General features: G+C 50.8%; 1 protein-coding gene across 3 annotated transcripts in view; it reads left to right on the forward strand.

Annotated features, from left to right (window-relative positions):
* The window catches only part of LOC134997212 (ornithine decarboxylase-like), a 222578-nt gene that overhangs the window by 158115 nt on the left and 51520 nt on the right, over window positions 1-12943 (forward strand). For all 3 annotated transcript variants that reach the window (XM_063951258.1, XM_063951257.1, XM_063951259.1), the window contains exons 4-6: window positions 2348-2520; window positions 3206-3340; window positions 6771-6936. In XM_063951258.1, coding sequence (XP_063807328.1) covers window positions 2348-2520; window positions 3206-3340; window positions 6771-6936 — 474 coding nt within the window. The remainder of the gene's footprint in view (window positions 1-2347; window positions 2521-3205; window positions 3341-6770; window positions 6937-12943) is intronic.

A 12943-nucleotide genomic window follows, 5' to 3' on the forward strand; every position in this document is an offset into this window, starting at 1 on the left:
ATCAAAATGACCCCCAAATTCTATTATTTAAGATGTTTTTTAGTTTTTTTTTTAAAAAAACACCCGAATCCAAAACACACCCGAATCCGACAAAAAAAATTCGGTGAGGTTTTGCCAAAACGCGGTCGAACCCAAAACACGGCCGCGGAACCGAACCCAAAACCAAAACACAAAACCCGAAAAATTTCAAGTGCACATCTCTATTAAAAACACCCACAAACAGCCTCTTCCTTTCAATCACCTTGCGATCGCCCGTGCGATCGCTTTTCTCGCACCATCCTGGCGCTGCCTGGCGCTCCCCATCGTGCCTGCGCATTGCGGTGCATAAGCATGCGCAGTTCAGACCTGATCGCAGGCTGTACAAAAATGTAGCCTAGCAATCAGGTCTGAATTAGGCCCGCAGTCTATGCAACTGAAGTTCTGAGCAGTTATGTGGCTCACCCACACCTCCCAACTTGATCGGCAGTGAAGGAGGGACAATTGCGCGCGAGCGGCCGAAAAGGGGGCATCGCCAATAGGAAAAGGGGCATGGCTTCATGGGAGGGCCCGCGATCGCGAGCCACACCCCGTTTTTTTCACTGAGGGGGCATGTGAGTTGCTGACATGCCCCCTCTCCTTCTGTCTCCACTGAATAGCAGCAGAGCAGCGAGTGCAGGAGCCTCCCAACTGCCCCCCCCCCACCACCACCACCACCACCACCAACACGGGACACTGCGGCCTGCGGGTGGGATAGCGGGACAGTCCCAAAAAAATGGGACTGTCCCGCAAAAATTGGGACAGTTGGGAGTTATGGGCTCCCCCATCCCACTCAGTGCCCACAAACATTCCACTCAGTGCCCACAAACATTTCACTCAGTGCCCACAAACATCCCACTCAGTGCCACTGCCCACAAACATTCCACTCAGAGCCCACAAACATTCCACTCAGTGCCCACAAACATTCCACTCAGTGCCCACAAACATCCCATTCGGTCACCACAACAATCCCACTGGGTTCCAACATCCTTCTCACTCAGTCCACACATACAGCTCCCACAAACATCTTTCTTAATTGATAAAACTACATTACTCTGCCTACTGTCTATGCATCTACACATTGGGGCTAATTCAGACCTGATCGCTGCTGTCTGTTCTCCCATCTGTGCCAGTCTGTGTTCTCTCATCTGTAACAATATATCTTTCCCCATCCTCGCCGCCCTGTCTTCCTGCATCTGCGGCCACTTTATTTCCTTCCATATGTGCTACTGTCTCCCCCCCATCTGCACTGCTCTGTCTCCCCCTCCATCTGTGATGCTCTGTCTGCCCCTCATCCATATGCCCCCTATCCCGCCACTCTGTCTTCCCCCCATTGTGCCACTCTGTTTCTTACCCAACTGCACCATCCTGTCTTACCATCCATCTGCACCACTCTGTCTTCCCCCCCATCTACACCGCACCACTCTGTCTTCCCTCCATCTACACCGCACCACTCTGTCTTCCCCCCCATCTACACCGCACCACTCTGTCTTCCCCCCCATCTACACCGCACCACTCTGTCTTCCCTCCATCTACACCGCACCACTCTGTCTTCCCCCCCATCTACACCGCACCACTCTGTCTTCCCCCCCATCTACACCGCACCACTCTGTCTTCCCCCCCATCTACACCGCACCACTCTGTCTTCCCCCCCATCTACACCTCACCACTCTGTCTTCCCCCCCATCTACACCTCACCACTCTGTCTTCCCCCCCATCTACACCGCACCACTCTGTCTTCCCCCCCATCTACACCGCACCACTCTGTCTTCCCTCCATCTACACCGCACCACTCTGTCTTCCCCCCCATCTACACCGCACCACTCTGTCTTCCCTCCATCTACACCGCACCACTCTGTCTTCCCCCCCATCTACCCCGCACCACTCTGTCTTCCCCCCCATCTACACCGCACCACTCTGTCTTCCCTCCATCAGCACCTGGGCTCGGAAGTACCCAGATATGCAAAATTCGGGTGGGTTCCTTTTCCAGATAACCGGACTCACTCATCTCTTTTGACAACAAAAGTATACGGCTGCCTAGAGACAGGGGGGCGTCAACTTACTTTCTGGCTCGTCTTTACCCCAATCTCCACCTCTGACAAATACTTTAATTTTGTTTTTTTTAAACAAACCCATCTTATACCTTGATTTCTCGCATGGTACTTTTCTTCACGGAAAGATATGCTGCCAATCCGTCCTAATTATAAATAATGAGACAACTTTATCATAACTTTTATAATCTGCTGTAATACTGGTACATAATGATTATTCTGTACTGTCTCCTGCAGTGGTACAAGCAATACAAGTCACAACACTTTTATTTTGTCCCCAGGCTGAGATAAAGATGATACTAGGGATGGGATTACCTGCCACTGATATCATCTACGCAAATCCCTGCAAACAGCCGTCTCACATCCGATATGCAGCCAAGCATGGAGTCAACAGGATGACGTTTGACTGTGAGAGTGAACTGGAGAAAATCCCAGAGAATCACCCAGACGCAGAGTAAGTGATGGGCAACAGTCTAGAACCAGCTTTTCTGAAATATGCCCCATCATCATGCAAGACATTACCAACTGGTGTGATACACCATCCTGGAGTTGGAGATGCTGGTGGTCACATGACCGACACCGGCATCCCGACATTGAAAATGCTGACAGGAGACAGGGTAATTATTTTACCTGTCCCCTACCCTAACCATAACCCACCTGGGGTGGCACCTAGGGCTGAGAGTCTGGGGGTGGTGGCTAGGGCTAGGACTTGAGGTTTGGCGACTACGGAGACAAAAGGTTGACAGGTTCAAATGGTTGACATGACAACGGTCGACACACATATGGTTGACATGAGTTTTTTGTTTTTGTTTTCACTATTTTCAACTTTTTAATACTTTAACATTCAAGTGGACTACCAGTGAAGTCAGCCATGTGAGGGGACGCTGTGCACTATTTCCACGTGCTCAGAAAATGACACCAAAAAATGCAAAAATGTTGCGTCGACCTTTTCCTGTGTTGATTATTTTCCTTGTCTACCTTTTCACATTTTGACCGTTTGTACCTGTCGGCCTTATGATGTTGACCTAATCATTGTAGGTCTATTGATCCGTAACTTTCATTTAGACATTCCCTTAAGCTGTGCCTTGCTTTACCATCCAAGATGTCTTTTTCTATATGTTTATGTCTCTCCTGCACAGAATGATCCTCCGCATCCACACCGATGATGAGGGATCAGTCAGCTGTCTCAGCAAGAAGTTTGGAGCCCTGGTAGAGATATGTGAGCACCTCCTGAAGAGGGCGAAGAGCCTGAATGTGTTGGTCACTGGAGTCAGGTAACTGGTTTTGTTTGTGTTATTGTTGTGATGTTGTGAAGGGTGGTGATGTTGTAAGGAGTGGTGATGTTGTAGGGGGTGGTGATGTTGTAGGGGGTGGTGATGTTGTAGGGAGTGGTGATGTTGTAGGGAGTGGTGATGTTGTAGGGAGTGGTGACATTGCAGGGGGTAGTGACATTGTAGGGAGTGGTGATGATGTAGTGGGCGGTGATGTTGTAGGTAGTGGTAATTATGTTTTAGGGAGTGGTGATGTTGTAGGGAGTAGTGATGTTGTAGGGGTTGGTGATGTTGTAGGGGTGTGTGAAATTGTAGGGGGTGGTGACATTGTAGAGCGTAATGGCGTTGTAGGGGGTTCTGCCATTGTAAGGAGTGGTGATGTTGTAGGGGTGGTGATGTTGTAGGGCGTGGTGATGTTGTAGGTGGTGGTGATGTTGTAGGGAGTGGTGGCACTGTAGGGAGTGGTGGTGTTTTTGTAGGGGGTGGTGATGTTGTAGGTGGTGGTGATGTAGGTAGTTGTGGTGATGTTGTAGGGGGTGGTGACATTGTAGGGAGTGTTGATGTTGTAGGTAGCGGTCATAATGTTGTAGGTTGTGGTGATGTAGGGAGTGGTGGTTGTAGGGAGTGGTGGTGATTTGTAGGGGTGGTGGTATTGTAGGGAGTGGTGATGTTGTAGGGGGTGGTGATGTTGTAAAGGGTGGTGACGTTGTAGGGTGTGGTGATGATGTTGAAGGGAGTGGTGTATTTGTAGGGGGTGGTGGTGATGTTGTAAGGAGTGGTTGTGATGTTTAGGTGGTGCTGGCGTTGTAGGGGGTGGTGGCATTGTAGGGCGTGGTGGCTTTGTATGGAATGGTGATGTTGTAGGCAGTGGTGATGTTGTAGATGGTGGTGACATTGTAGAGAGTGGTGGTGATGTTTTAGGTGGTGACGTTGTAGGGGGTGGTGATATTGTAGGGGGTGGTGACATTGTAGGGAGTGGTGATTTTGTACGGGGTAGTGACGTTGCAGGAGGTGGTGACATTGTAGGAGGTGGTGATGTTGTAGGGGGTGGTGATGTTAAGTATCACTGTAAGCAACTTCTGTCAGCGACACGGCCACGACACATAACATGTTCATATGACCATTTTTCAGCATCTACGGTCGCTGGCAGTGGTTACCTCAGTCCTTGCACATTTGGACACACGAATATACATCAGGAAGGGCTTTGTAGTGGCATTTGCATAAAGCCACAGACAGATGTCTGGTAAAAGAGATGGATACGACTGCAGCTTCGTCTGTTTCAGTATCCCCCTTATATGTCACAGACTCACAACATTCCGACACTATACATCGCACAGCAGCTGACCACATGCATCCATACCTGTGCTGGCGTCCTGCCCTCCTATATGAGGGTGGGCATGTGGCACTCTCATTTCGTTATCAGTGTCATCAGAGTTTCTAATGAGCCAGCCTACATAAGCCTCTCTCTGGGTAGCTGCCAGAGTATTTGGTCCATTCCCCTAGTCTCCAGTACTATTGCTATGTTCTCCTTATTTATTATAGGGGAGATGTACTAAGCCTTGAAAAGTGATACATTTCACGGTGATAAAGTGCCAACCAATCAGCTCCTAACAGTCATTTTTCAAACCCAGCCTGTAACATGGCAGTTGGGTGCTGATTGGCTGGTACTTTATCTCTGTGAAATGTATCACTGTGAAAGACTTAGCACATCTCCCCCTATTACTGTATATCATGTTTGACCTGGCTTGTTCTGACTATCCCTCTAGCCTGCTGCTTTGTACCCCAGCTATAATAAAAATAAAAATAATAATAATTTTATTTATATAGCGCTCTTTCTCCAAATAGGACTCAAGGCGCTTAACAGATACATAGCATAAAACAGTACAGAAAATAATGAAGTACATTTTCATAAAATACAGAAGCATGAAGATACTAAAAGGGAAATTATGGAAATGCTTGAGTAAACAGGAAAGTCTTGAGTCTACTTTTGAAGGATTCTATAGTTGGGGCCTCTCGCACTGTGCGGGGAAGTGAGTTCCATAGAGTCGGAGCCGCATGACTAAAAGCTAGACCCCCAGATGAATTACGGTAGATTCTAGGTACTGCTAAAAGTCCTTCATCTACAGATCGCAGTAATCGAGTGGGGCAGTATGGGGTCAGAAGCTGCTTCAGGTACCTTGGGCCCTGGTCATGTAGTGCTTTGAAACTCAGTAAGCCAATCTTGAAGATGATTCGCCATCTTACAGGCAGCCAGTGAAGGGAGTAGAGGATGGGTGTTATGTGGCTAGAACGGGACTGGTTGGTTAACAGCCTGGCAGCTGTGTTTTGCACCAGCTGTAAGCGCTGCAATTAGTTTGCTGGGAGACCAAGGTAGAGGGCATTACAGTAGTATAATCGAGATGATACAAATGCATGTATGACTTTTGGCAGATCATCTGAGGGAATTAAGTGCTTGATTCTGGCTATGTTCCTCAGGTGAAAGAATGAGGATTTGATTGTGGCTGATATCTGATGTTTAAGTGTCAAGCCACCATCCTATACCTGATTTTGCTCCAGCTTACCCCCTTGGCAAGCCCATGCTAACGAGTGCACCAATCTTTGGCTTGCTGATCGCCGTTTACAGCATTGCTTTCAGCCTACATTAGGAGCAGAGGCATGCGGCTGAAACCAGCGGAGTTGCGTCCAATGGCTTAAGCACGTCCAGAAAATGAGGCCGACAATCCCGTGTCCTCTGAAATGCTGGCCATTGCCGCTCCTTTGCCTGCTACCAAATTGGTGGCACCATGTCAGTAATTTATGGCTTATGGCTGCTAATTTCCCCCACTCTTTCTATACTTGTTAATTATGCTCCCTCTGTATGCTCCCTATGCTATATCTGCCAGTCTGTAAACAAGAAGTCCTGTCTAAGATTGGGATCCGGTCTCTAGGTCGACAGGGTCTCTAGGTCGACAGGGTCTCTAGGTCAACAGGGTCTCTAGGTCAACAGGGTCTCTAGGTTGACATGTTCTAGGTCAACATGTCAAAAGGTCAACATGAGTTTTTCACAATTTATTTCTTTTTTTGACCTTTTTCATACTTAACGATCCACGCGGACTATGACTGGGAATAGTAACCTGTGCCGAGCGCAGAGAGGCACCTTGCCCGAAGCATGGTGAGCGAAGCGAGCCATGCGAGAGGACACGCTGCACTAATTGGGGTTCCCGGTCACTGTACGGAGAAAATGACATAAAAAAAACATAGAAAACTCGTGTCGAACTTTTGACTTGTCGACCTACACCATGTTGACCTAGAGACCCTGTCGACCTAGAAACCCTGTCAACCTAGCTACTGTCGACCAATAGTGGTCGACCTAGTTACTGTCGACCTAGTTACTGTCGACCGTCCATACCACATCCCTCACATTACCTCCTCTTGTACATTCATCTTTCTGCAGCTTCCATATTGGTTCTGGCTCCAGTAACCCCCACAGCTTTCACCAGTGTATTGCGGATGCCAGACGTCTGTTTGACGTTGGAAACAAACTGGGACACAAGATGAGAGTGTTGGATATTGGAGGGGGGTTTCCTGGTCACCCTGATTTCCAGCCAGGGTTCGAGGAGGTGAGAATGGAGACATTTTGATTGTGGTAAACTGATGTGTAAGATATGGGTGTAACCCTAATTAGGGGTTAAACATATATAATATATGTGAACAGAAATAGGTAAAAGTGAGGTAACTTTATACATATAATTGATATATTTACACTTTACATTGTTCTCTATGTTGTAATACAAGGTAGACAATGTAAAAAGGAAAACATAATTCATGTACTGTATGTACCCCAGTCATATGTATTATTAATATGTAATCATATACATGCTAAAATGTATTATATGTGTAAACCTATTAATGTACACATTGGTGGCCAGTGACTGACAGAACATTCTAGCAACTCCTTGTGCTCCTGAGCTGTCAATCATCCAGTGGGGTGATTGCCAGTGGGTGTACACAACGGTTTGCCCAAGTACTGTAGGCCCATAAATACTTCCCGATACTTGGGTGAAGGCACATTGGTGGTATTATAGGTAGCCCATATACCCCTGGGATTAAAGGGGGGGTTACATGGGAATAATACAGTTTAGCTATTTGAATATACACTGGGGCTTATTCTGAGGTGGGAGAAAAGCAAAAAATTAAAAAAGTACCGTATATACTCGAGTATAAGTCGACCCGAATATAAGCCGAGGCACCTAATTTTACCACAAAAACCTGGAAAAACTTATTGACTCGAGTATAAGCCTAGGGTGGGAAATGCAGCTCTAGCCGTACACAGCCCTCATACTGCCAGGTATGCCCCCACAGTGCCAGATATGCCCTCATACTGCCAGATATGCCCACACAGTGCCAGATATGCCCTCATACTCAGGGCCGGTGCAAGGTTTCTCGGCACCCTAGGCAAAATTTCTGCCTACACCCCCCCCCCCCCCCCCCCCCGGCCTCCCGGCCCTCCCCTTCCCCTGTTGCTTGGACAGTGGAGTGATCACGTTATCTAGAGGCTGTGTTAACAGTATGTTGATCCTCCTGAAGCAGCCAAATAACAGCAAAAGAACACCTGACAAATGTTATATTAAATGCACACAAGTTAAAAAGCATCCAGCCCCACATCCATATATAGTATAATACCACAGTCTGTATTTTTATACAGTATTATAGATAGGCACCAGGGTTGTAACTAAAACTTTGTGGCAGTGACGTGCGGTGAGGTCATTGGCTGGGGAGGCACTGAGATTTTATATATAATATGTATATATATATATATATATATATATATACACACACACATACATATACAGTGGTCGAAGTGGACATTTTGAAGTGGGGGTATGGAAAAGTGAAGGTTGCAATTATGCGCGCGCCTCCGGAAGAGGGGGTGTAGCCACTCAAATGGGGGCGTGTCCTTCAGTGTATTAGGACCCCTTATACTATCTAGAAATTCTTATACTATCTAGAAATTCACATTACAGCACACGGAATGAGCCGAAATTCACACTACAGCACATGGTATGAGCCAAAATTCACACTACAGCACATGGTATGATCCGAAATTCATATTTTACCACACAGTATGAGCCGAAAATCACATTACAGCACACCGTATGAGCCGAAATTCACATTACAGCACACAGTATGAGCTGAAATTCACATTACAGCACACGGTATGAGCCGAAATTCACATTACAGCACACAGTATGAGCCGAAATTCACATTACAGCACATGGTATGAGCCAAAATTCACATTACAGCACACGGTATGAGCCGAAATTCACATTACAGCACACAGTATGAGCCGAAATTCACATTACAGCACACAGTATGAGCCAAAATTCATATTTTACTACACAGTATGAGCCGAAATTCACATTACAGCACACGGTATGAGCCGAAATTCACATTACAGCACACGGTATGAGCCGAAATTCACATTACAGCACACGGTATGAGCCGAAATTCACATTACAGCACACAGTATGAGCCGAAATTCACATTACAGCACACAGTATGAGCCAAAATTCATATTTTACTACACAGTATGAGCCAAAATTCACATTACAGCACACGGTATGAGCCGAAATTCACGTTACAGAACACGCTATGACCCAAAATTTCAGATTTTACCACACTGTAAAATTCACATTACAGCACACCGTATGATCCGAAATTCATATTTTACCACACGGTATGAGCCGAAATTCACATTACAGCACACGGTATGAGCCGAAATTCACATTACAGCACACGGTATGAGCCGAAATTCACATTACAGCACACGGTATGAGCCAAAATTCACATTACAGCACACGGTATGAGCCGAAATTCACATTACAGCACACGGTATGAGCCAAAATTCACATTACAGCACACGGTATGAGCCGAAATTCACATTACAGCACACAGTATGAGCCGAAATTCACATTACAGCACACAGTATGAGCCAAAATTCATATTTTACTACACAGTATGAGCCGAAATTCACATTACAGCACACGGTATGAGCCGAAATTCACGTTACAGAACACGCTATGACCCAAAATTTCAGATTTTACCACACTGTATGAGCCGAAATTCACATTATAGCACACGGTATGACCCGAAATTCACATTACAGCATACGGTATGAGCCAAAATTCTGATTTTACCACATGGCATAAGCCGAAATTCACATTATAGCACATGGTATGAGCCGAAATTCACATTATAGCAAACGGTATGACCCACAAATCAGGGACAGGGAGAGAGAGTGACAGCAAGGACTGAGAGAGTGACAGCAGGGACTGAGAGAGTGACAGCAGGGACTGAGAGCGTGACAGCAGGGACATAGGGTAACATTACCTGATATGTGCAGCGGAGGTGCGGAAGGGACTGTGGTTGTTGGTGGCGTATGAGCCCATGGTCTGCGGGAGATGCGGCGGTACTAAGCTGTCCTTCTTCGCTGAGGCATTGATGTCCCTCTGACCACCGCCAGTTGTGGTCTGCGGTGGTCAGCTTTCAATGGCGGTGCAGCGTGCAGAAGTGAGCGCTGGTCAGCGGTGGGAGGCGGGCAGCTGTGATATAAATATATCATTTTTTTACATTTATTTTATTTATTTTTCCCTGTCCCTGCATCCAAGTGATCTGGGGGTGAGCTGGAGTCCAAGTGATCTTGCCCAGATCACTTGGACTGCAGCTCACCCCCAGATCACTTGGACTGCAGCTCACCCCCAGATCACTTGGACTGCAGCTCGCCCCCAGATCACAAGGGGGGGAGCTGCAGTCCAAGTGATCTGGGGGTGAGCTGCCCAGACACTTGCCACCAAGCACAACTCCCCCCACCCCTCGCCTTAGTGATCCTGGTTCCTCAGTCCCAGAGGAAGCAGATGCTGCCGGAGATGCTGAGGGCACGGAAATAGAGGTAACAGCGCTGCCTGTTGTCTCCGGAGCTGCCGCTGCTGTAGGCAACTCCAACATCGGGAGGCGCGGGGCGGCAGGGAGGGAGGGGATAGGGAGACGTGGGGTGGGAGGGAGGGGATAGGGAGACGCGGGGCAGCAGGGAGGGAGGTGATAGGGAGACGTGGGGTGGGAGGGAGGGGATAGGGAGACGCGGGGTGGAAGGGAGGGGATAGGGAGATGCGGGGTGGGAGGGAGGAGATAGGGAGGCGCGGGGCGGCAGGGAGGGAGGGGATAGCGAGACGCGGGGCGGCAGGGAGGGGATAGTGAGACGCGGGGTGCGAGGGAGGGGATAGGGAGACGTGGGGCGGCAGGGAGGGAGGGGATAGGGAGGCGCGGGACGGCAGGGAGGGAGGGGATAGGGAGGCGTGGGGCGTCGGGGAGGGAGGGGATAGCGAGACGCGGGGCGGCAGTGAGGGGATAGTGAGACGCGGGGTGGGAGGGAGAGGATAGGGAGACGCGGGGCGGCAGGGAGGGACGGATAGGGAGGCACGGGGCGGCGGGGAGGGAGGGGATAGCGAGATGCGGGGCGGCAGTGAGGGGAAAGTGAGACGCGGGGTGGGAGGGAGAGGATAGGGAGACTCGGGGCGGCAGGGAGGGAGGGGATAGGGAGGCGCGGGGCGGCAGGGAGGGAGGGGATAGGGAGGCGCGGGGAGGGAGGGGATAGGGAGACGCGGGGTGGAAGGGAGGGGATAGGGAGATGCGGGGTGGGAGGGAGGAGATAGGGAGGCGCGGGGCGGCAGGGAGGGAGGGAATAGCGAGACGCGGGGCGGCAGGGAGGGGATAGTGAGACGCGGGGTGCGAGGGAGGGGATAGGGAGACGCGGGGCGGCAGGGAGGGAGGGGATAGGGAGGCGCGGGGCGGCAGGGAGGGAGGGGATAGGGAGGCGCGGGGAGGGAGGGGATAGGGAGACGCGGGGTGGAAGGGAGGGGATAGGGAGATGCGGGGTGGGAGGGAGGAGATAGGGAGGCGCGGGGCGGCAGGGAGGGAGGGGATAGCGAGACGCGGGGCGGCAGGGAGGGGATAGTGAGACGCGGGGTGCGAGGGAGGGGATAGGGAGACGCGGGGCGGCAGGGAGGGAGGTGATAGGGAGGCGCGGGGCGACAGGGAGGGAGGGGATAGGGAGGCGCGGGGAGGGAGGGGATAGGGAGACGCGGGGTGGAAGGGAGGGGATAGGGAGATGCGGGGTGGGAGGGAGGAGATAGGGAGGCGCGGGGCGGCAGGGAGGGAGGGGATAGCGAGACGCGGGGCGGCAGGGAGGGGATAGTGAGACGCGGGGTGCGAGGGAGGGGATAGGGAGACGCGGGGCGGCAGGGAGGGAGGTGATAGGGAGGCGCAGGGCGGCTGGGAGGGAGGGGATAGCGAGACGCGGGGCGGCAGTGAGGGCATAGTGAGACGCGGGGTGGGAGGGAGAGGATAGGGAGACGCGGGGCGGCAGGGAGGGAGGGGATAGGGAGGCGCGGGGCGGCAGGGAGGGAGGGGATAGGGAGGCGCGGGGAGGGAGGGTATAGGGAGACTTCTCTTGCCTTTCAGATGCTCCAATTAAATATATTTTACAAGAAAAAAAATATTTTGATAAGTAAGCCCAGACCAGGGGCGGCCGCGGCGAGGGTCTAGCCTGCCACAGCCGTCAGTCACCTCACCTACGCCAGTGTGTTGATTTCCCTGCTCCATGTCTCTAACAGAAATAGACGGAGCTGTGCGTATGAGAGAGCAGGTCAGGAGACGGGCGCCGCACAAGCGCACGGCATGATCGTGCTGACGGCGCCTAGGATGCGTGTTAGGCTGTCAGTGTGGGCGGCGCCCGTCTCCTGACCTGACAGCCTAACACGCATCCTAGGCGCCGTCAGCACGATCATGCCGTGCGCTTGTGCGGCGCCCGTCTCCTGACCTGCTCTCTCATACGCACAGCTCCGTCTATTTCTGTTAGAGACATGGAGCAGGGAAATCAATACACTGGCGCCGGTGAGGTGACTGACGGCTGTGGCAGGCTAGACCCTCGCCGCGGCCGCCCCTGGTATGGGCTTACTTATCAAAATATTTTTTTTTTTTGTAAAATATATTTAATTGGAGCATGCCGCCCTCCAGTGGCCAGCGCCCATAGGCAGCTGCCTAAAGCTGCCTAATGGTAGCGCCGGCCCTGCTCATACTGCCAGATATGCCCCCACAGTGCCAGATATGCCCTCATACTGCCAGATATGGCCCCACAGTGCCAGATATGCCCTCATACTGCCAGATATGCCCCTAAAGTGCCAGATATGCCCTCACACTGCCAGATATGCCCTCACACTGCCAGATATGCCCCCACAGTGCCAGATATGCCCTCACACTGCCAGATATGCCCCCACAGTGCCAGATATGCCCTCATACTGTCAGATATGGCCCCACAGTGCCAGATATGCCCTCATAGTGCCAGATATGCCTCCACAGTGCCAGATATGCCCTCACACTGCCAGATATGCCCACCTAGTGCCAGATATGCCCACCTAGTGCCAGATATGCCCTCATAATGCCAGATATGCCCCCTCAGTGCCACATATGCCCCCCCCCCCAAGTGCCAAATATACTCCCCCAGTGCCAGGTATAACTTACTTTCTGCCGCTCCCGTGCTGTCTTGTGAAGGAGGGACACGGAGAGCACAGC

Source organism: Pseudophryne corroboree, chromosome 2 (assembly GCF_028390025.1).
Source record: "Pseudophryne corroboree isolate aPseCor3 chromosome 2, aPseCor3.hap2, whole genome shotgun sequence".
NCBI classification, from domain to species: domain Eukaryota; kingdom Metazoa; phylum Chordata; class Amphibia; order Anura; family Myobatrachidae; genus Pseudophryne; species Pseudophryne corroboree.